This window comes from Sebastes fasciatus, chromosome 4, assembly GCF_043250625.1.
Source record: "Sebastes fasciatus isolate fSebFas1 chromosome 4, fSebFas1.pri, whole genome shotgun sequence".
Lineage (NCBI taxonomy): Eukaryota > Metazoa > Chordata > Actinopteri > Perciformes > Sebastidae > Sebastes > Sebastes fasciatus.
The window spans coordinates 27,687,654-27,711,334 of record NC_133798.1 but is presented as its reverse complement, the minus strand read 5'-3'; the positions used below and the strand labels follow the sequence as shown (position 1 = coordinate 27,711,334).

Sequence of the window (23,681 nt, the reverse complement as noted above, 5' to 3'; positions counted from 1 at the left end):
AGTAACATCAGCTGAACTGTGATGGATGTCAAAGATCAGTGAAGAGATCAGAGGGAATTCATTAATCATCATTTATTACCTGATTAATTCTCTACATTCAGACAGAAATGAGTCATCACAACATCTACGCAGGTACTTTATATATATATTTATATATATATTTATGTAAAACCACACCAGTCCACACATACAGTATGGCTCTTCTTTACTGTCCAGCAAACAGGCAGGAAACACAACGCAGACGGTCGTCATGGAGCTGCTGGGAGACATAAACACACACGGTATAAACACACACACACACACACACACACACACACACACACACACACGCACACACACACACACTCACACACACAGCAGGTGACCTCCTCAGAAGTTCTCCTTGTAGAAGTGGAAGCCGAAGCGTTCACACTGAGCTTTGATGACTTTAGCCAGAGCAGGAGAGCCGCAGTAAAACACGTGGACTTTCCCTTTATTCTCCTCCGACACCTTCTGGAACACCTGGCACACACACACACACACGCACACACACACCTGGTTCATTAGAGCCAGCTGACTGGAAACTGAACATTGACATACAGTAGTCATATATGTACATATTTATATGTATTAATAAAATATACCCCTTCTTTACCCCCTTAAAACGCCGACGGCCCGGCGGCTATTCGTCTTTCGGAGGTTGTAGTGGGCAGAGTTTGGAAACTAGAGTGAAGACACTAATATCATACGAAACTAGAAAAACCTAATGAATCCATTGGTACCATGTATGTCATACTAGCTTGTCGTGAAGTAGGTTAAATAACGCTATGAGGGGCTAACATTTTAACAAGGAAAAACTGTCATGGCCATTTTCAAAAGGGTCCCTTGACCTCTGACAAACTAGTGACCTAGAGTGTTCAGAGGATGGATGAGTTTCCTATCTAGATTGACAATAAGGGGGTTTCTGAGCAGTTTACACAACAGAAGTGCTCACCATTCAATCGCCGAAAAATGCAATTCTTGCAGAAATCTCCAAATGTCAAAAGTTTTTGATCCCAAATCACAGCATGGCTTTTTCTATGGTGTTCCTCGAGGTCTTGGTGTCTTAATGTGGTATTTAGGAGGGTTTATTGATCATTTTTATCAATTCTTCAGTGGTAAGAAATGGTTAAATTTAGCACCAAATCTGTGTAACAAATGGTATCAACCCAAAAATTACTGCAACAACTTATGAGACATAATAGAGCATGGGGATGACCATCATATACTTCTATCATCATGTTCTAAACCCTTATACACTTTTCAAATTAATTTTAATTATTTAATTTATGTTTATTTCTGTTATAAGACTAGAAGAACTTGACACACAGTACTGAGCTGCATCTCAGATTAATCTTCAAGTTCCCAGATTTCAGATGATGCACACCACTTCTACGTGACATCTATTGTTGACCGGCTATCTCCCCCTAAAGACCTCCTGTACCCCCCTAAAAAAGACTTAACAGGTCTATTGTGGGTCTCAGAAGGTTAATCAATAATGAAAACAATCATTAACAGCAGCAACTTATATGATGTATATGGACAGTTACATATTGATACTCTCCTTTTTAATTATGTTTAATACATTAACTGTCCTCACCTTCCCCCACTCAGGGCGTCCAGGTTGGGTTCTGGTCCTCAGTCCGGTGATGGAGTCTCTCTTCTCCTTCTTGGCCAGCAGGTCCAGTGCCATCTGCAGGCCGATGGCCTTCATGTCGTTCTTACTGAGCGCTGACGTCATGTACATGTGCATCTCCAGGAAGCGTCCTGACACACAGCAGAGGGTCAACACAGGTTACATTTCTGTCTGAACATGATCAGGATTATCTTTCTACATGGTGTTCTCTATAGCGCGGCAGCTCAACATAACAATTGTGCAAAAGCAACAAATGTGGCACAGATGTAGGTTTATATGTTATGAAAAGATATAGATATCAGGGCGCTGCAAATCTGGGCCCTGAGGGCCGTGGCAGCCATTTTCCAAAATGCCCTAAAATATCCTAGACTAGAGGTTTAAACTGGGGTTATGTTCATCTGATATTCCAGTAGTGCTAACCCTAGAGTAACCTTCTGTTTCTGCTTTGTTAAAGCAACACGTTGCAGCTGTTAATTCCAACTGTTCTCGGCTGCATTATTGTGACGTTGACACTGAAACAGGAAACTGTTCCTGTTTAAATCTGCAGCTTCCAGTTTCTTTCACCAGTGACTGCTGATTTCTTCTGTTCTGATTGAACTGGTGCTCAGAGGGATCAACGTCTCTTTCAGTGGTTAGTCTGGTTGAAATATTGGACGGCGTTTTGTTCTCCATCTATTAAACTAAATAACATCTATTAGTAAAGAGGACTTTTCTACAAGCTGAAAGCATCAAAGACCATTCAGACAAATGTAAAAAATATCAGAAAATTATTTGTAAATTATGTGAACAAATATTCGAAAAAACATGTGTAAATTATGTGAAAACTAAAGTAAATAACATGAGTTAGTAAAAAGGACGTTGTACCATTCAGACATATAGAGTCGCCCTCTCACACATCTGACTGCAGCAGATTACTAACAGTAGGTTTGCCCGACTGTGTGACTGAAGCCTGATGTATAAAGCAACATTCAATAATGCTTTGACTCTGACAGGTAGTTTTACTGAGGACTAGAACAGAAACTCTTCAGCCCTTATATATATATATATATATATACACACTATATATTACATTTTAAAGTTACAACCTCAGATCAAAATCAAAAGCACCACCAGTTTCTGCTTCATGAGTCACTTTAATTTTCCAGTTGAAGCTTTAATCTCATTTTTAATGATGAATTACAGTGAACACATGATGTGAAATAAAATCTCTTTAACACTTTACATCAATAAACAAATCAATGCCATGACAACCAACATCATCATCAGGACAACACAGTCACATGTTCCTCAATGACTAAGAGAAGAAAATTCAGTACGTCTTGAAATATACTGATTGATGTTCATCTTCATCATCATCATCATCATCATCATCATCATCATCATCATCTATTTCTGTTGTCCTACAGTCACAGAGACCTTCACTGGTAAAACCTTCAGTGGGAGTTCATCATCATCATAAGTGGTAATATATGGAAACATCCTCTCAGTGAAAGTGTGTGTGAAGGTGTGTATGTGTGTGTTAGTATCAGGATCAGAGAACGACAGCTTTCCTTTGTTCCAGTCCAGATTCACTCTGATCCTCTGGAGCTTCTTCTGGACTACGAGATTAGTGAATGTACCTGGTGGGGAGATTGCTCTGTATTCACCATCCAAGAACCATATTCTCCATAATCCAGACTCTATGTATCCCTTCCTCTGGACAGACTCTGCTAACACACCCAGTTCCCAGTATGTACTGTCTCCAACCTGGACGTCCCAGCTGTGAGTCCCTGAGTTAAAGCCCTCAGAGCCCAGGACAGAGTAGTAACCATCAGACCTATCTGGATTATCAGGAAGCTGCTGTCCCTCTCCTGGTCTCACACTGGTCAGATCTTCAGACAGGATGAGTTCTGGATCAGCAGTGTTTGGGTCCAGAATCACAGGAGTGTAGGAGACCATGTCCTTCATCTTGTTCCAGATGTTGAAGGTCAGGTTGCCCAGATGTTTGGCCTGGTCTATCAGAGCTCCTGAGAGCAGCTGTGGATCCTCCAGCAGATCCTCCAGTCGCTGCTGGACTCTTTGCGCTGCAGCCTTGTAGTTGAGCAGGAATGAGACGTCTTCAGCTCTCAGCTCGTCCTCTGTGGCTCTGACTGTGTCTGAAAGAGCTGCTATCTCTCTGCTCACAGCCTCCACCTTCTCCTTCATCATCTGACTCTTCTGCTCCTCTTCCTCTCTCAGTGCAGCCATCCTGGCCTCCTCTTCCTCTTCTAGAAACTGGTGAAGCTTCTTAAACTGCTCCTTAATCTGCCTCTCTGTGTGTCGGGCCTGGACCTTCATGTGTTCTGCTGTTTGATCAAACTTCACTTTAACTTCTTCAAAAACCTTTAACTTCTCCTTTAAGGGCTCCAGAGTTTCCTGAAGTTCCTTCTTGTGTTGTCGTGCAGCTTCATCGATGGGTCTGAATCTGTGGTTTGTGTGTTTTTCTGAATCTCTGCAGATGTGACACACCGGCTGCTGATGGTCCAGACAGAAGAGTTTGAGTTTCTCAGAGTGCAGACTGCAGAGAGCCTCTGAAGATCTCTGAGCTCTCTCCTGTAAGAAACTCTCACACACCTTGTTTAAATCCAAATTAGGAGGTGGGAAGTCCTTTGAATGTCTTTTCTTACAAAGTGGACACTCTTGGACGTGTTTCTCTGTCCACCAGCTCTGCAGACAGACTTTACAGAAGCTGTGGCTACATGACAGGATGACAGGATCTTTAAAGATGTCGTGGCAAACAGAACAGCAGAGATCGTCCTCTAATCTGGAAGCCATTTAGTCTCTGAGTGAAGCTGAAAACACAGCAGGCAGACGGCTCAGCCACTCCCTGTTCCCTGAAAGTTACTTTCACTTTGAGACTTTGTTCTTGTAAAACTCTGGTTCAGTTTGTGGATTCAGCAGCTGGTTGAAGTGGTAGTATTCCAGTATTCCCAGTATTCCCTCCTGTAGATGTCCTCTCTCAGTGGAAGTGGTGGTTTTGGTCTGAAGGTGAATCTTATTGTCCGTCTCTCAGTGTGTGTGTGTGTGTGTGTCGTCTCAGTGAGGCAGAATAACAACCTGTTTCCTGGTTTGTCTCAGGTGAGTCAGGTGATGGGCGGAGCTTCATCATTCAAGTTTGTCATGTTGAGTTTCATTCCACACTGTGTTATCCCCATTACATACTGTTAACTACTTCTGTCTTGAGTATGAAGTTCATTCACACAAGAAATGATCCAAAAATAAATCATATCAAATAATCTCATAATAATAAAATAATAATCTCAGCATTCAAACTGAAATAACCAGTTTTTTCTTCAAACTGACTGAAAATCATGAATTTGTCATGTCCTAGAAACGTCATAAAGCTGAACCTCAGGCCCCATTTACACCTGGTACAACAGAGATGATGACTGTGACCATGGCAACAGACTTGTCCGATAGGACTAGTTGTTGGTTTCCCTTAAATTGCACACCTTAGGCCTGCTACCTAAACTAAAGCTGGTATACAATGTACGATTTGAGCCCGTTTCTGGCCAGAATTTTGAGCCGCACGACTCCTTTTAGAGTCGGACCGAATTTCAGCGTCGTTTGCCGTGCAGTGTACAGGGGAGACCGAGAACCGATTAACTCCTGGCTACCGGCCATTCGTTGAATTTCTGACATGTCACAAATTTTGGTCTGCGGACCACAGGCTCTCGCACAGTTGAAGTGCGAGAGCTGAAGCAGAGCAGCCGATTCCCCAACGTCAGTACTTTTTTTCAACTTTTCTTACAGTAATCCGAGCGTAGCTATCAAGATAACAATGGACAATAGCTTACCTCCAATTCTCTCTGCAAAATGCACAAGCCATACTGGCCACGTCTTCCTCGCCACCTGAGAGTCCATACATGCTGGCGCCTCTTTTTTTTTTATATATACGTTTCAGCAGACAGGATGGCACCGCTGATCAAGGCAGCACGTTTCTGCCTTGTTAGCATTGTGACCTGTACAAACCATGGATGAATAAAGAGAACTGGATACAGCGTTGGAGGCGGGGCCCTGTTCATTACTATGAGAGTGTCTCAGTGGCGCATGAAGCCAAAATGGCTCGACTCTGACTGGAAAAGTACCCGGATCTTCTGGCGATCTTCCGCATCCATTGGGCCCATGGAGCAGGCGCAGTAGCTTCCGCTTGGTCACATGGCTCGGTCACGGGGTCACAGCCGTCGCGCTGTCGTCACGGCTTGCTGGCTTGGCCCAAATGGCATCACGTGACAGACACGGAAGTTGTGGTACCACCGTTTGGCCACTACGAAAATTTGCATCAACGACCAGCGCTCTTCCTGGGGGGTTGGTACAGACCTCTGCTGGCAAACAAACTTTACCTGCCTCGGAACTTTCAAACCAATCTTTATTGACAACTGTCAACGGCAAGAACCGTTCCCAGGTTCCAACGGGCTGTGTTTTTTCTTTGTATTTTACACGTAAATCGTGAGCTTTGGCTTTACATCACAAAATGATGTACTCGTACAGCAGGAGTAGGAATTACACAACATTTCTAAAATCGTACAGTGTATGCCCAGTTTAAGTAGGGTGAACTTGTGAGCGATGGCATCATCTGGGTTATCAAGTGGGCGCTCTCTTTCCTCAGTGTTTTGCTGATAGGCCCACGACACCTCCAGAGGGTTCAGCAATGATTCCCGGCATCCCAGGATCACCCTCTAGATGCCACCGCTCACCGGGGGGCCCAGGTGGAGTCTTTCCTCTTCATCCAGAGCCACTGACTGCCTTTTTCTGCAGCTCTGGAGAGGTCTTTGACTGCTTGCCTCGGACTCCCATCTCCCGGAGAAGCTGATGTGGATGTGGCTATGAACTCTCTGCAGTCTACCTCAACTGGTCAGAACTTTGCTTTGAGCGTCGGCTGAAAGCTCAGCGTACCTCAGTTTCTTACGCTCTTAAGCCTCCTCCACTGCATCCTCCTAGGCCACTGTAAGCTTGACAATATAAACGAGATAGAGTGAGGCTGACCATAGCACAAGGTTGTTTGATGCAATCTCAGCTGGGAAGCAGAGCCTCTGGTCTTAGTCTGCCACCATCTTCCAGTCGCGAGCTCCGCCCAGCTGCCCGGTGTCTGTCCTTGGTCTGGCCGAGTCTGGCTTGACCCTCACCGTCCCGGACAAATTTGGTTTCGGACAGTGGGATGAAGGGGGAGGAAGGGAGTTGACGCTGACTTTCCAGCACTGCTGCAAGACACCGTGACACTTGGTTGTGCCACAAGGTGTATCCGCCCTGAGTGAGGCAGGTCTTACAGCCCACTAGGATGTGTTTTAGAGTCACTGGTGTAGGACAAAGGGAGCACGTTGGGTCTTCTCCGTACCACTGGCTGAGATTCTTGGGAGATGGCAAGACATCATAGGCAGCCTTGATGGTGAAGCTTGCTCTGAATGTCTCCATTTCCCACAGCTCTTTCCAGGAGATCTTTTTCTTCTCTACTCCCTCCCATTTCATCCATTGTCCTTGCCTTGCCTGAGCCACGGCTGTTACACACCTTGTTGCTCCTCCACCATGAGCCTGCGTCTCTGAGAAATAAAGTAGTGGGAGGGTGGGAGCAGCTCGGGCTACAAATGGATCACGTGACTCAGTTAGCGTCATCTCTAGTCTTACTTTGGCGTACTTGTATTCCTCTGTGAGACTAAAGATGGGTAGCTCTAGGCCTCTGAACTGCATGCACCAGAGCTTCAACTTGCCAGGGGAGCATAGTCCTGTCGATGCTCTCAGGGCCTCTCACGGCATCCTTCCTGAACTGGTCTACTTCCTCTTTGTCCTTCAGAGCTGCATTGTACCACCGTCCTGTTCTTTAATGAAAGTATTTAATGTCATATGACTGTCCCTGTGGTCTCTCAGTGAACAGTTGTAGAGACGTCTGTACAGGCCAACCCGCTCGGCCAGTCCTCCCTCGAAGGCGTCTATGTTCAAATGAAAAGCGCAACGCGTGCAGTCGGTGTGTAGTTACAGAAATTAAAATGTGCACGATAGAGCGCCTCGCTCCAGCTTCAATATGATGAGCATAAACCCCGCTTTCGAACTGAAGGATGACTGTTGGGACGGGTGTATATATATGTGCAGGCGGAGCCTCACATACATCACCACAGGTCATCTGCTGTAAAAGGCTTGAATAGAGGTGTCTTCAGTTAAGTCACGCGAGGCGTGATATCCCATATTATGGGCCCTAACTTGGACCTGGCGCAAAGCAGCAAATAGCAGAAAATTTCTAACTTTTGAACAGTAATGTATATACATAGCTGTCAAAGTTAATAATGCGTTAATGCAAAATCATTTTAACGCCACTAATTTCTGGGCTCAATTTTGTGGAGGAAAAAATTTCATGGTCATTTTCAAAGGGGTCCCTTGACCTCTGACCTCAAGACATGTGAATGAAAATGGGTTCTATGGGTACCCACGAGTCTCCCCTTTACAGACATGCCCACTTTATGATAATCACATGCAGTTTGGGGCAAGTCATAGTCAAGTCAGCACACTGACACACTGACAGCTGTTGTTGCCTGTTGGGCTGCAGTTTGCCATGTTATGATTTGAGCATATTTTTTATGCTAAATGCAGTACCTGTGAGGGTTTCTGTACAATATTTGTCATTGTTTTGTGTTGTTAATTGATTTACAATAATACATATATACATACATTTGCATAAAGCAGCACATTTGTCCACTCCCATGTTGATAAGCGTATTAAATACTTGTCAAATCTCCCTTTAAGGTACATTTTGAACAGATAAAAAATGTGTGATTAATTTGTGATTTATCGTGATTAATCGATACATTTGATCTATATATTGATTTATATAAATAAACGTTTATTTCACTCTTTCCTACCTTCTGGCTCCTCATCAGCCTGGTCCATCTCCAGTTTAGTCAGTAAACTAACAAACCATTCAAAGGACTTCTGGTCTCTGTTGATCCAGATGAAGTCGACCTGCAGGGTCCAAAACAGACTCATGTCCCCGATCATTCACATCAAACATATTTCCTCAATCAGATCATTACACTACAACATGATATGTGCCACCAAACATCCCTGAAGACTAGTCCTCTGTGGTGGTTTCTTACTTTGCGTAATTTCATCTCGCTGTCTTTAATGTTTTCACACCAGGAGTAGTTACAGCTGGGACAGTTCTGCTTCCTCATGCGGTATCTGTAGAACACAAACACAACATCACATGAAGCTACTTTTATATATTTAACCACGTTGGGAGGAAGAGGTGTCGTGAGAAGAGGAGGTTGTGTGATGCTGTGCTGGCCTCTGAACCAGGATGTAACCTGATGGACAGAACAACAGTCTGGTATCTCACCGGTACATGATGCTTTGCAGGATGGAGGCGAATGGTGTGATGCCGATACCGGCCCCGATCAGGACGGCATGCTCAGAGGCAAAGATCTGTCTCGTAGGAGTCCCATACGGTCCGTCTACATAACACTGACACAGACAGTAAACACTCAGAATACTGCATCTGAATACTGTTAAAAACATACCCAGGTACTTAATTTCATTACATTTACAGTATTAAAGCCAAGGTGTGCAGACTTTTTACATTATAGCAGTGGTTCCCAAACTGGGGGGCGCGTGTGATTTTGAAAAAATATGTAATTACAAATATTTTGACTGATATTATAATTGCAATATGATTTGCGGTATTGGGGGGAATGATCATATTTACATTATTATTCTCATTTTCACTGAAAAACATGATTGAATTAAACATGAATGATTATGGTGTGATTTTTGTGGGGATCTGTGCCAAACAAAGATGTTTTCTTTAGTTTGTAGAATGTGATGTGTAGGCAAGAACGTCTCTGTAGCACCACAATATTTAATTTAAAATGCTATTTTGACACATTTCACCTTTAATAAATATTGCGCCTTCGAGGAGGAGGTCATATTGTGATTTCGATAACATTTTGATTAATTGTGAAGCCCTACCAAAGGGGGCCCATAGAAGTCCGCCATGATGGACTGTTTGCTAATCTGCATTATGTGAAAAACAGTAATATGAATAGAACGTCTTTTAACTCTATCATATGTGTATATATACAGTATACAGTATATATATATATATACTGTATACTGTATATATTAGGGCTGCACAATTAATCAAATATTAATCACGTTCACGATTATGGCTTCCGACAATTACATGCACATGATCGACTGCGTTATTGACGTTTAAAAATTGGTTCAGGTGAAGGAGATCCTGATTTTAAGTCTTATTTTGATGCAAATACATGTTAATTAGCAGGAATGTAGCTCAACATGGAAATGAAAGCAGTGCTTGGTTTATTTAAATGTGAATACAAATATTTTGTCCCTAAAATCGTGATAATTAATCGTGATCTCAACATTGATCAAAATAATCATGATTATCATTTCTGACATAATTGTGCAGCCCTAATACATATATATACATATATAAATATATATACATACATATATATGTATATACTGTATATACATATATATGTCCTATTTATACTTCCACGTGATATTTATCAGTGTGTTTACATCCTATATCAGATGTTAAGTTCCGGTGGCTGCTGTTGATTGTTGGTATTGTTGCATCTGTCTGTATTTGTGTTTATGTGTGTATTAATAATATTGTTCCTACACATCCTACACTAGGGGCTCTCAGTATTGCAGTCAGTTTTGGTGTATTTGTGTTTGCTCACCTTGATGTTGCAGAACCTGTGATTCTCACCAAACTTGGCAGAAACCTGCAGTTTCAACAGGAGAAGCAGTTAAAATCAGTTTGATTCAACATAACTGTGAATATACTGAGGACGCGTGTCTGGACCTCTCTGAGTGGAGGAGCCTCGCCTCGCTCTGCCGGCTCCAGCCCGTCTGGAATAGGCTCTGCTGGGCCCTGAGGTCCAGACGGCGGTGGGGCCGGGGCGGGAGCCGAGGCGGGAGCCGAGGCGGGAGCCGAGGCCACATCGCACCAGGAGCCGTTCTGACGGTACATCATCAGCTCGATGGCGTCGTCCTCATTAGAAGCTACGGCTCCATTACAGTTTGTAGAGCTGAACAACTCCTCCTGTAAAGAGGAAACACATGATGAATTATAACCTGACAGAGCGTGTGTGTGTGTGTGTGTGTGTGTGTGTGTGTGTGTGTGTTGGACCTGGGCCTTCCCCAGCTGGCGGCGGTTCCTCAGGCTGGTGGCCAGTCTCTTGGGGCTGAGCGTCTCGCTCTCTGGCTGCCTGAAGTACTCGTACAGACGGTTGGTCCACTGACCCATGGAGCGGATGTGAAGCCACAGACTGTCTGCAGGTCAAAGGTCACAGCAGTCAACGACTTTAAACTAGGGCTGTCAAAGTTGGCGCTATAATAACGCGTTAACGCAAATTAGTTTTAACGCCACTAATTTCTTTAACACATTAACGCAATTTGCCATATTTAATCTGACAGGCCGCCGATCTTTCGGATGTCATAGTGGGCTCAGTTTTAAAGCTAGAGTGAAGATACTGGTATCATATGAAACTAAAAAACCTAATGAATCCATTGGTACCAACATGTCATACTATCCTGTCAGAAAGAACACTACAAAGTTACGCTACATTTTGAGTTTTAATAATATTAATCTGTAAAGTATCTAAAGCTGCCAGATAAATGTGGTGGAGTAAAAAGTGCAGTATTTACCTCTGAGATGTAGTGGAGGAGGGGTTTGAAAATGGAAATACTCAAGTAAAGTACAAGAACCTCATAATTGTACTGAAGTGCAGTACTTTTGTAAATGTACTTAGTTACTTTCCACCTTTGTGTGTGAGGTGAGGCGTACCTGACTGCTCAGGAGGGCTGCTGATGGTGAACGGGTGCCACTCGTACTTGGCGATCACCGGGATGTTGATGTAGACGTAATCTCCAGGTTTGAAATGGAAGAACTGAGGACGTTTGATCACCAGGTGAGTCACCTGCACACACACATAGAAAATAACTACTAAAACACTATCTGATTGAGCTGTATGTTTCAACAGGGGTGTTTTTCATGACGAGGGATCGCCTTGCTTCCCAGCATTGGACGCTTGATGGGCTGCCACTAGACACTAGGCATCTGATTGGACGAACTCTTTCCCTCGTGGGCTGCTGCTCCCAGCTTTCAAACCAGAACCAACATGGCGGCTCGTTTGGAAACTTCTCTTATATTATGAAAATAGTTCACTGAAATGTGTTTCTGAAAACATTTAATGAGAGAAATAATCCATGCATCTGATGAATCTGTCTTTATTTTAGATCAACAACGGTTAGTTTAAAAGTTTCTCAGAGTTTCCAGAGGCGGCGAGTCGCGCCGGACGCCTCTGATTTGCATAAAGTAGCCGAGACCTCAACTTTATGCAAATGAAGAGCGGCCGATGTGACGTCCCGTCTCTCAAATCGCGCCGTCACGCTACCAGAATGCATTGCACAGCTGCTTACATAGACAATGAATGGGAAGCATGAAAAGGATGGAGGTTGTGGACACGAACCATAACTGATGTAATACAGACAAGCTTAAAACCAGCCTGCTGCTGTCTGAATATATAAACTGTCATGATGTGCGCTGACTGATGTGAATGTGATGACTGATCAGGTGAGTCGCTGTGTGGAGCACCTTGGACGGCAGCAGGTTGACCTCCACGATGTAAAGACCTCCCATACGAGCCACCGCGATTCCTACGATCTTCTCCAGCAGGAAGAGCAAACCAGGAGCCATGAACCACTTCCAGAAGTTGGCACAGTGAACCATCAGCAGAGACCAGACCCAGATGTAGGACAGGTGAGACCAGTAAAACACCTGGAGGACACACAGCACACAGTCTGAGAGTGGACTCTGTTAAACATCTTTAGATCATCTTTATCTCTTCCAGCCATGTAACACGGAGACGCTCAGTGTTTCACTGACAACTCCATGTGTGTTTAAGCTCTAGATCAGAGATGGGACAAACTAGGGCTGTCAATCTATTAAAATATTTAATCACAATTAATCGCAAATTAATTGCACATTTTTTATCAGTTCAAAATGTACCTTAAAGGGAGATTTGTCAAGAATTTAATACTCTTATCAACATGGGAGTGGACAAATATGCTGCTTTATGCAAATGTATGTATACATTTATTATTGAAAATCAATTAACAACACAAAACAATGACAATTAAAGCTGCAAGTAGCGATGAACGGACCCTCGCACCGCGTCTACACGTATATATGTATACATATATATATATAAAGTTGACATTTACTACACAAAGCTACAAATTTCTCTGTAAAATTCAGATTTTTAGATTAATCAGATTTTTTTTTATCTTATTTTTTTACTTATTTTTATACATTCCTTTAACAACAGATGTTAGGACCTGGACACAATTTTTATTTTTCTGTATTTACTGCAGTCAGAGGCATTAATTTAAATCCCGTGACAGATGAGATTTCAGTCTCTCTCAGTTTAGACAAACATTACTATGAAGTGTAGTCGTAGCAAATCATCTGATGTCAAAATCATGTCAGAGAAAAGATGAGAAGCTTTGTTTTGAAACAAAATTTTTAACTGAGTCATGTTGTTTTTGAAAAAGCTGAACACAACAAAATCACTTTGTACTTACAAGTAAACATGGTTTAGTGTTTCAGTATCTTTGTCCAGTATGAACAAAAGGAATGATTAGAACCTGTTGAACACCTGACTGTTGTTTTAACACCGACTTCCTCCTTTCAGCACATTTATGAACCTAACCAACATAAGGTCCATGTTGATATACCAGTGTAACGGGGTCATTATGTACCTCTGTTATCTGGTTACACTTTATTTGGATTGGAAGAACCTCCAAACTCCAGAATATGTGAACAAGTTCAGAGTCCGTCCTCCTTCATCTCTTCTTCTGTGGTACTATAAATCCCTTTTGCCCCTTCCCCGCTCCCCTTCTGTACAATACAGAGCTACAGGAATGAGTCCTAAAACCCGGAAATGAGTCAGGACTTTATCACTTCCCGTTCCCTCGTCTGGATGTCAATGGGTTTTTAGTTAGATGTCAGAAAAAAGGTCTGTGGTTGAGTTAATGTTTTGTTCTACAATACAAAATATGCCAGTAAATATCCCACTGGCGAATTTTGAAGCCGTTATGTGTCTTCAAAAAGGTGGTTGCTACAGTAACAAGTGGCTAAATGACACTCGTCCTCCTTAACAGCCTCGTGCGAGTGTCAAAAGAGAACACAAAACACTGCACAGTGAATACGATTCAAAAGTTGAATTGTAGTATATGTATGGTATACAGTCAGACACAAAGGCAGACTAACGTTATGGGTTTCATTTTACAAGATACCGGTAGATTAAAGATACAGTGTTAGCCGACCTTTTGTTAATTCAATTCAATTCAATTTATTTTTATATAGCGTCAAATCACAACAGAAGTTATCTGTTAGTATTCAGTTAGCATAACATTAGCTAGCTTATATTTGTCCAGATAATTGTGTAGTTGGTATTTGGCTTGTAGATCTTAATGTCATATACCTACCAGTTTGTGAACTGGACATCGGCCTCCAAAGATTTTAATATTTGTACCTGCTGACAGGTGTTCACTAACGCCAAAACACATCAGTGACTGTTATGGGTGGTCAGCTGTCAAGGTGCTCCTAATTCATAAGGATCAATATCCGAAACTAACTTCAATTTTGTAATATATCGCCCCTTTATACATTTCTGATGATGAACAATTGACAGATGACAGATGATTAAACCCGTGACAGATAATAATAGTCTACCGTAGCTCCGTACGTTACCCTCTAAAAATGGCGGCGCGCCCCAGAATGCTTCCCTATTAAGCTAACTTCGGTTCTGTATAATGTATTGGTTTGAGTAGGAGCTGGAGCGGGCAGGAGATTTAACATGGATGTTCTGTTTCCCTGTGTGTTTATCAGAATTAACAGCCATAAAGAGATCCTGTTGTCACGGCATCTTTACTATCTGACCAACACAACACAGAAGTCCACCGGTCACACCAGTATAACCCATCACCAGCCTGTTGACTCCTCCAGACCAACAGAGGTGACGGGGCTCTGCAGCGAGAAACGTTATCGTCTCTGACCAAAACTCCGGTGTCTCCCCTGTTCCCTCCGGCCACGGTCGGGAGGCTGAAGCAGGAAAAGCCAACACTAGGATCAGCATTGATTCATGGAGAGACCTCCGTCTGATCAGCTAACATTACTGACAAGCAGCTGAAATATAGAGTGATATTGTGGTTTTAGCTGACGTGTGTTGCCTCACTGCTTTGAGCGAGGCTCGTTCATGTCTATGTAGAGCGAGTACAAGTGCGAGCGCGAGCAACAGGACATCTTCGTTACGAAGATGTGTCAATAAATTGCACTCTATTTTTTTCATTGCTGTCTTCTAATGGTCCAGCACCGGCTAGTGGGCGATGAAAAATGTGAGTCTCCCGGGAAGATCGGGAGGGTTGGCAAGTATGCCTGTTGGTAGTCCGTTTCCTCGCATCCTCTCACCTCAAAGTGTCCGCTGCGTCGTACGAAGGTGCTGGAGCAGAGCACCATGAGGCAGATGACCACCTGCAGGACGATCCCGGTCAGCGACGCCGTCCCCTTCACCCAGCCGATCCCCGGACGCGTGGTCAGCAGGTACTCCCACAGCCGGTACTCGCCGCTCTCTGATAGCTGCACTGGAACACACAACGTCAACACATCAACACTTCACCTGGATGAATACTTCCGTTAACCCTTTAAAACAAGACCAGAACTATCTGACTGTAAAGCTTTACTAAACCCAACAACATGAGGTGACGATGAGTTAGTACCGAAGTTGCAGATGTGCGCGGTGGTGTGCACCAGCGTGTAGCAGAGGATGGCGTAGCCCACAATCTGATGCAGCAGGATGCTCTGGTCCAGAGGAAAGACCCTCGACACCCACGTCGCCCGCAACCACGTCAGGAAGCGACGCAGCATCAACACCTGGAGACAGGTAGACACAGACTAACTGAAAACTAAACACCTCTGTCCTGTCTCCTCTGTCTTGTCTCCTCAGCCCTGTCTCCTCAGTCCCGTCTCCTCTGTCCCGTCTCCTTTGTCCTATCTCCTCTGTCCTGTCTCCTCAGCCCTGTCTCCTCAGTCCTATCTTCTCTGTCCTGTCTCGTCAGTCCCGTCTCCTCTGCCCCGCCTCCTCCGTCCCGTCTTCTCTGTCCTATCTCCTCTGTCTTGTCTCCTCAGTCTTGTCTCCTCAGTCCCGTCTCCTCTGTTCTATCTCCTCTGTTCTATCTCCTCTGTCCTGTCTCCTCAGCCCTGTCTCCTCAGTCCCGTCTCCTCTGTCCCGCCTCCTCTGTCCCGTCTCCTTTGTCCTATCTCCTCTGTCCTGTCTCCTCAGCCCTGTCTCCTCAGTCCTATCTTCTCTGTCCTGTCTCGTCAGTCCCGTCTCCTCTGCCCGGCCTCCTCAGTCCCGTCTCCTCTGTTCTATCTCCTCTGTTCTATCTCCTCTGTCCTATCTCCTCTGTCCTGTCTCCTCAGCCCTGTCTCCTCAGTCCTATCTCCTCTGTCCTGTCTCCTCTTCCTCGCCTCTTCTGTCCCATCTCCTCTGTCATGTCTCTTCAGTCCTGTCTCTTCAGTCCTGTCTCCTCAGTCCTGTCTCCTCTGCCCCGCCTCCTCAATCCCGTCTCCTCACTCCTGTCTGCTCTTTCCTGTCTCCTCAGTCCCGTCTCCCCTGTCCTCTCTCCTCTGTCCCGTACCATGACGAAGGTGCAGTTGAAGTTGAGACACTGTCCACAGCCCTTGGCCACCATGAAGCAGACGCCGCCCTGCCTGTGCTGCTGCATGGCGCTGATGAAGAGGAGCAGGCTGAGGATGGCGTAGAGACAGAGGAAGAACAGCTTCCTGCTGTTGTTGAGCCAGTAGGCTCTGGTCAGGTAGCGAGGAGCATGATGCTTCCCCTGATCCACATCAGGAGGCTTCAGCCAGTTAGCTGCACTGAGGAGGAGGAGGAGGAGAGGGAGGAGGGAAAAGAGGAGGAGGAGGAAGAGGAAGAAGAAGAGGAAGAGGAGAAGGAAGAAGAGGAGGAGGAGGAGAATAATTAATTAAAGAGTAGAATTAATCCATCCATCCATTTTCTTCCTCTGATCTGGGCAGCAGGCTAAGCAGGGAATTCCAGACGTCCCTCTCCTCAGCAACGTTTTCCAGCTCTTCCTGGGGGACCCCGAGGCGTTCCCAGACCAGACCAGATATATAATCTCTCCAGCGTGTTCTGGGTCTACCCCGGGGCCTCTTACCAGTTGGACGTGCCCGGAAAACCTCCAAAGGGAGGCGTCCAGGAGGATCCTGATCAAATGCCAGAACCATCTCAGCTGGCCCCTTTAGAGGTGAAGGAGCAGAAAATTCGGAAAAAAGCTCATGACCACAGGTGAGGGTTGGAACGTAGATGGACCGGTAAATCGAGAGCTTTGCCTTCCGGCTCAGCTCCCTCTGAACCACAACAGTCTGGTACAGCGCCGATAACTGCTGACACTGTACCGAACCGCCAGTGACCGCTCCATTTTACCCTCACTGGTGAACAGGACTCCGAGATACTTAAACTCTCTCGCTTGGGGCAAAGACTCACTCCCAACCTGGAGGGAGCAGTCCGGCTGAAAACCATGGCCTCAGACTTGGAGGAATAAGTGCAGACAGTAGCTGTTGTGATCTTCTGACCTGATGGTGAGGTTCTCCATCACCTCGGGGAAGTTCTCCAGCTCGGCTTTGAGCTCCTCGAAGGTGATGGAGCCGCTGTTGTCTTTGTCGGCCGACTCGAACAGCGCCAGCGTCAAGTCGTCCAGCTTCTCCTCCGGCAGAGAGATGGCACTCTCACGCAGACACGACTTCAGAACTGTTCGCAGCTCGTCTGGATCGATAGAACCGCTGCCTGAAACAAAAACAACTACTGTTTAACTAACAGAGGAGAGGAGTAGGGAACCAGCAGAGGAAATAGAGACTCTGTTTACGATTAATCCACATGTGGTGCTCTAGTGAGTATTAGCGGCAGCAGGACGGTCTCTGTATGGTGATGAAGGACCTCTATGGTACGGAGGAAGAGGAGTTATCAGGATCACTGACCGTCCACATCGTAGACCTGGAACAGGAACTTGAGCTTGTCCGTCTCGCTGCCGTGGATCAGGAGGTCCAGAGCTTTCAGCAGCTCGTCCAGGCTGATGGAGCTGCTGCCGTCAGAGTCGAACAGCGCAAAGAAACGCTCAGCAAAGAACGACTGCAGACAAAACACACAAAACAACAAGTTTAGACACGCTGTGAATTAAAACAAGACAACAAAACACAACAGAACTACTTGGTCAGGTTCAGAAAAACAACTTCATGGTTTGGCTTAAAATGACTACGTTTGTTAAGTTATTTTAAATAAGTGAACAGCGGTCTCCTGGGGGAAAGTCCTGTGTCTGTTGGACCCATCCATTTCCCTCCAAACATAATTGAGGATGCAGTTTAGTAGTAGTAGGGGAACGTAATCTCTAGGAGACAGGTCTGATAAAAACATATTATAAACTTATAAAATACAAAAACTCATTAAAGATGAAACCAGTGGTGGTCTCGAGATCTCTCCTATAAAACTATCATGTTTGTGAAAACAGATTTATATCTGAGAATTTAGTTTCTTCTTCTTCTCCTCCTCCTCCTCCTCGTTCTTCTTCTTCTTCTTCTTCTTCTTCTCCTTCTTCTTCTTCTGCTCCTCCTCCTCCTCATTCTTCTTCTTCTTCTTCTTTTTCTCCTTCTTCTTCTTCTTCTGCTCCTCCTCCTCATTATTATTCTTCTTCTGCTCCTCCTCCTCTTTCTTCTTCTACTACTCCTTCTTCTGCTGCTCCTCCTCCTTGTTCTTCTTCTTCTTCTTCTTCTTCTACTACTTCTTCTTCTTTTTCTGCTCCTCGTTCTTCTTCTTTGTCTTCTGCTGCTCCTCCTCCTCGTCCTTCTTCTTCTTCTTGACTGCACTAGCTGTATATAAAGTAGTTAAAGTAGCTCCACCTGGAGCAGCTACAGCAGTAACATTATTAATATCACACAGCATCACATATCAGTTCCAGGGACAACATGAATACTTTTACTTTTGATACTTTGTAGTAGTACTTGTACTAAAGTAGAGGATGTGAGTACTGGCGGTATTCTCACCTCTTTGACCTTGAGAGCTGTTTTAAACTCGTCGATGTCGATCTCTTTGTCGTCTCCGGCGATGCTCTCAAACTGTTTGGTGACCCACTCCAGCCAGCGGGCGTCCTCGTCCAGACTCATGATGACCAGCTCTGCTGCTGCTGGACGACACAAACACACCGCTTCTTTAATATACACACATACTGTACATATACATATATATAAATATATATATGCTGCTGCTGGATGACACACCGCTTCTTTAATATATACACATAAAAAACTGAGCCCACTGCAACCTAAAACTCCCAAGTTGGGTTAATGCTTAAAAGAAATTAGTGCCGTTAAAACAAATTTGCATTAAACCTGCAGTAGGCAGTATATATTTGGCATCATTGGGCAAAAATTCCATAATAACCTTTCAGCATATTGTAATTGAAGTGTTCTGAGAGATTACTCGACTTCTGCACCTCCTCATGGCTCTGTTTTTCAGGCTTTAAAAATCCCGTGACGGGAGACTTTGACCAATCACAGGTCATTTCAATGAGAGAGCGTTCCTATTGGCTGTGCTCCGGTCTTGACCGGAACTTGGCGTTCCTTCAACAGATTTTACAATGGCGGCCAAGTCACAAACTTTCTCATTTTACAGCCAAACCGTGCACTACAAGATGATTCTGAAAACATTGGAGGCGAGAAATAGGCATTAACGTAACATAATATTGATTCATATTTGCTCAGCGTTGCCTAGTTTGACCATTTCGTCGGAGTTCGCGAGTGATTGACAGCCGGCTCTCATAGACGGCAGATGGACAGCAGACCTCAGATGAGCTCTTATTGCTTGTTTTCCTCCGATTGGTGAAATCAAGCAGATGCCGTTAGGGGCACCGGAGGACACCGGAGGACACCGGAGGACACCGGAGGACACAGAGGAACATGATTTTTTTCAGGTTACCTGTCTCATGCACTACTGTCACGATAAAGCGACTATTTTATAAAAATAACTTTTTTTAATCCTATTTGCTCCAATCTCGCCTACTTCAGCTTTAAGGTGTTAACTTTAACGCGTTAACTTTAACAGAACTAAAAACCAGCAAAGAATAAACCCCAGAGGAAGCTCACAGGTCAGCCCTATAATGTCCTTATTGCCTTTATAGTATTTAGGAGGGTTGTGGCGATGAGGCTGCGCTCAGCTCCTCTGTCCAGCCTTCATGAACAGCTGAAGTCCCGTGGACGTCCTGCTGTATTCCTACACAGGGACCACTTGATAGACTGCAGCAGCATTCAGCAGGTTGCCATGGAGATGTCAGCCACAGAGAAAGACGGAGACAACACACACACACAGTTTGGCTGAAAACCATCAGAGACAACAAGCCTTCAACACTCAGACTGGACCACAACACTCAGTTCATCCTCCAGCTCCTCTCTGTCAGAATATTATTAAATATCCTACAAATATTAATAATGAGACAATCTGCTGAACTCTTATAATTCTACAATTTCATCTGGCAGACGCTTTTGTCCAAAGCGACGTACATCTGAGAGTTTGTACAACACAAGCAAGGATCTAGATAGGAGGGAATAATGGGAGTAAGTAACAACAATGGCTTCAAGACCGATCGGACACAGGTACCGACAGGCAGTGCACAGGGTGGATAGAAGCATATCATCATCATCATCATCGTCATCTGCATCATCAATAGCTTAATAAACATTCACCTGTTGTACGTTTATGAATCTGATTTGTGATGAAAAAACAACATGCAGTTTCTGTGCAGTTCAGGTTCTTTTGTTCCAGTTTTGAAGTGAACAAACTGCATTTACTGAAATATTAAAGTCTGAATAGAGACGGACAGCTCGTATCATTCAGGCTACAACAACTAACATTGATTGTCATTATCAGTTCGTCTGCTAATTCATTTCTGGATTAATTTGGTCGATAAAACATCAGCAAACAGTGAAACATGTTCATTAGAACATCCTAAAGCACAATTTGATGTCATTAAATTTCCCAAAACCAGAATTATTCACTTTACTGAAATATAAGACCAAGAAAAGGAGCAAATTCTCACATTTAAGAAGCTGGAAGCATCAAATTTTGGAGCTTTCTGCTCAGAAAAATGACTTCAACGATGAAATAATTATGAAAATAGTTGGGGGTTAATTTGACTGATCTACATTTCATAACTTCACAAGCTGCTCAAAGCTGACAGTAAATACAGTGAATGAAAAAGAGTTTTACCTGCTGCTGTTTGGATCCTGTTGGTGTGTTTGATGTTTCTGTTCAGTGCTCCTTCTTCACCCCCTCCTCATCTTCATCTCCTCCTCTTCCTCAGAGCTGCTGTCAGTGTCAGCTGGAGATGACACCCTGATGCTCACTGAACCTCCTCTGTGGACAAACTGGGACACTAGAGGAGTAAACATGAGAATACAGAACCAGAGCCGACGGTGATCTAAAGTGAACTGGACTACAGCAGGACCAGAACTAGTCTTACATCAACTCCCCCGACACAGAAACCACAGTTCACCATTCAGCCTTCACTTTACAACTAATGATTCATTTCACTATCCATTAATCTGCCGATTATTTTCCTGAATAACTGTTTAGTTTCTCAAAGCCCACAGTGACTGACCAACAGTCCAAACAGCACACACACTAATAATAATACTAATAAAAACAAACTAAATAATGATAATGTTAATTGTTTTTCTACAGCTGCCATTAATCATTTAGCTCTATTCCCTTTAGAATAAAAGAGTTCAGGATCCACACGCAAAATTCCACGAGGGCTGAAACCTAATTATTATTTTTATTATCTATTAATCTGCAGATTATTTTCTTGGTTAATCATTTAGTCTATGAAATGTTGTTTTATTGGGCCTGAGGAAGACCTTTACAGATGGAACCGTTGCCCTAAGAGAAATAAACTAACTATATAGATAGATCATAGATCTGCACTATACTGTACACTGACTGTGCAATATCACTACTACTCAGGTGTAATTCATACTGTGCAATATTCATTCTCACTGTGCAATATCATTTTTTCCACTTGTACAATTCTGTTAATAGTCTGGTAATAGTCAATACTGTATATATTGTTCCTATTTTTAATATTTCACCTTGTTTATATTGTTCCTATTTTTATATTTCCCTCTATTTAAATTGTTCATATTTTGTTTCACTTTTGTTTTGCTTTTTGCACCATGTTGTATCTTGTTTTTTGCACTATCCCCTTTGCTGCTGTACACTGCAAATTTCCCCACTGTGGGACTAATAAAGGAATATCTTATTTTATCTTATTTTATAAAATAAAGAAAAGCATCATGTGATAGAATAATTGATATACAAGTTATCTTTGGAAGGAAGAGGTCCGGAGCTGATGATGTCTTACAAAAGAAGGTTTATTGAAGCTTGGCCAAGGAGAATTGACAGGTCTCCACAATAGATGCTCTCTGCGTGAAGGCCTCACAACTCTGCCCTTCCTCCCCGGTGCTCAGTGTCTTACCCCTTATCATGTTATGACTTACTTCGTTCCTCTGGCATCTCTGACCCTGGTTGCCCTAGCGACTGGCTCTACGGTCTCCACTACAGGCACAGCTGTACAGATAACGGTGGCTCCTCTAGACAGGACTCCAACCCAAGAATGTCAACAGAGGGACACTCTGACAAACACTCTGACCTTTCTACCAATAAGAGAGGAATTGATGGAAAATTCCATCACACATCAAATCCTCACAGATTTGTCATTTTTGCTTGTAAAATGACTGAGATGAATAATCAATAATCTAAATGATTGCTGATTTTTGACAGCCCTTCTACAGGGATTTTTTCTTTTTTTAAATTGATAAAAATAATAGCACACACATATAATAATAATAACAACAACAACAAACAAAACCCCCAAATAATAACTACAATATTATGCTTAGTCTTCATGCTAACCAGCTGTTTCCCCTTGTTTTCAGTCTTTATGATAAGCTAAGCTAACCAGCTGCTGGCTGTAGCTTCATCTTTAGCATAGACATTATAGTTGAATCAATCTGAACATCTGATTCTCAGGATTTCAGCAGACGTTGAACTTTAGCTTTAAAGGCTTCAGCTGTTCAGTCAAGACGTCCAACATTCAGAGTCTTATAAAAGTCTCTCAGTTGACCTTTTTCTGCAGCAAGAAACTTTTGTTATTTGTTCATATTAATACAACGTTAAATTATGTGGAGCTTTTATTGATATGAATGCCTTTGTGTAGTTAGTTTCATCATATGTATGAAGCTAAACTTGTGTAAAAAATTTATTTGGTTCCCCAGATATACAGAAAAAAACACTCTTTATTAGAGCACAATACAAAACATCATACAGGAAATATCAAATTTAAGGCATGCTTGTAAGACTTCTTTCTCGGTCTCTCCTAGAAACAACAAACCAACAAAATATCTATTATAGCAACACATTGACACCATCACATCCACCTGTAGAAACCCAGAGCCCCTACCTGCTGCTCACCTGAGCTACAGTCAATATTACATGAACACATGTGGGCTCACTAACGAATCCCTTCTGCCTAAAAAACACATAAACAGACCTGAAACACAATAACTGCAGTGTACAAACTTTAAATCATTTTCACATTTATAAATAGATCATTGGTGTACCGTATATCAACAAACCTTTACAGTTTACTTCATGATACATTCTGAGTTCAGTTATATATTAAATAAGATCATTTACATTTCAAGCTGCTTTATCAAACGTACCTCAGTAGACTCGTCTTCCTCTCTGGCGTGGGAGGCTTTATTCAGTGGTTATTAGACATCCACATGGTGGCTGTTTACCTGCCAACTTGACTGAGACAGGAAGTCACTTTTTCATTTGTCCACAGCTTCTTTACAATCTTG

General features: G+C 43.4%; 2 protein-coding genes and 1 long non-coding RNA gene across 8 annotated transcripts; all 3 read right to left on the bottom strand.

Annotated features, from left to right (window-relative positions):
• Positions 1-66: 66 nt before the first annotated feature.
• nox5 (NADPH oxidase, EF-hand calcium binding domain 5) lies at positions 67-21,159 on the bottom strand. Of its 6 annotated transcripts, none has more exons than XM_074633370.1 (18): positions 21,028-21,159; positions 18,810-18,949; positions 17,751-17,901; positions 17,349-17,559; positions 16,394-16,631; positions 15,473-15,647; positions 15,165-15,337; positions 12,288-12,470; positions 11,478-11,610; positions 10,821-10,963; positions 10,494-10,733; positions 10,369-10,413; positions 8,997-9,121; positions 8,755-8,839; positions 8,521-8,620; positions 1,619-1,785; positions 366-501; positions 67-259 (listed from the first exon to the last, which is right to left on the bottom strand). In XM_074633370.1, exons 2-17 carry the CDS (start codon positions 18,927-18,929, stop codon positions 370-372), a joined length of 2,421 nt encoding a protein of 806 aa, XP_074489471.1. In that variant the 5' UTR covers positions 18,930-18,949; positions 21,028-21,159; the 3' UTR covers positions 67-259; positions 366-369. The 6 variants fall into 6 exon arrangements, with proteins under 6 accessions (XP_074489471.1, XP_074489472.1, XP_074489469.1 ...); XM_074633371.1 differs by having other exon boundaries at positions 67-256; XM_074633368.1 differs by having other exon boundaries at positions 67-501.
• On the bottom strand, positions 2,737-7,632 carry LOC141766479 (nuclear factor 7, brain-like). The gene has a single exon (XM_074633374.1). The coding sequence runs from the start codon at positions 4,445-4,447 to the stop codon at positions 3,041-3,043; it is 1,407 nt and encodes a 468-aa protein (XP_074489475.1). The 5' UTR covers positions 4,448-7,632; the 3' UTR covers positions 2,737-3,040.
• Positions 21,160-23,101: 1,942 nt separating the features above from the next.
• LOC141766443 (uncharacterized) lies at positions 23,102-23,680 on the bottom strand. Its single transcript, XR_012593636.1, has 2 exons — positions 23,541-23,680; positions 23,102-23,194 (listed from the first exon to the last, which is right to left on the bottom strand). It is a non-coding gene; the product is annotated as an uncharacterized LOC141766443 (long non-coding RNA).
• Position 23,681: the final 1 nt, after the last annotated feature.

What these genes read in the sequence shown, in the direction of transcription:
- nox5 (XM_074633368.1), bottom strand. Translation starts at nt 18,929, where the DNA reads ATGAGTCTGGACGAGGACGCCCGCTGGCTGGAGTGGGTCACCAAACAG. An exon ending in CGCGCACATCTGCAACTTCG is followed by an intron (nt 15,338 to 15,472) that starts GTACTAACTCAT and finishes TGTGTGTTCCAG; the next exon opens with TGCAGCTATCAGAGAGCGGC. An exon ending in ACAGGTTCTGCAACATCAAG is followed by an intron (nt 9,122 to 10,368) that starts GTGAGCAAACAC and finishes TGTCTGTGTCAG; the next exon opens with TGTTATGTAGACGGACCGTA.
- LOC141766479 (XM_074633374.1), bottom strand. Translation starts at nt 4,447, where the DNA reads ATGGCTTCCAGATTAGAGGACGATCTCTGCTGTTCTGTTTGCCACGAC.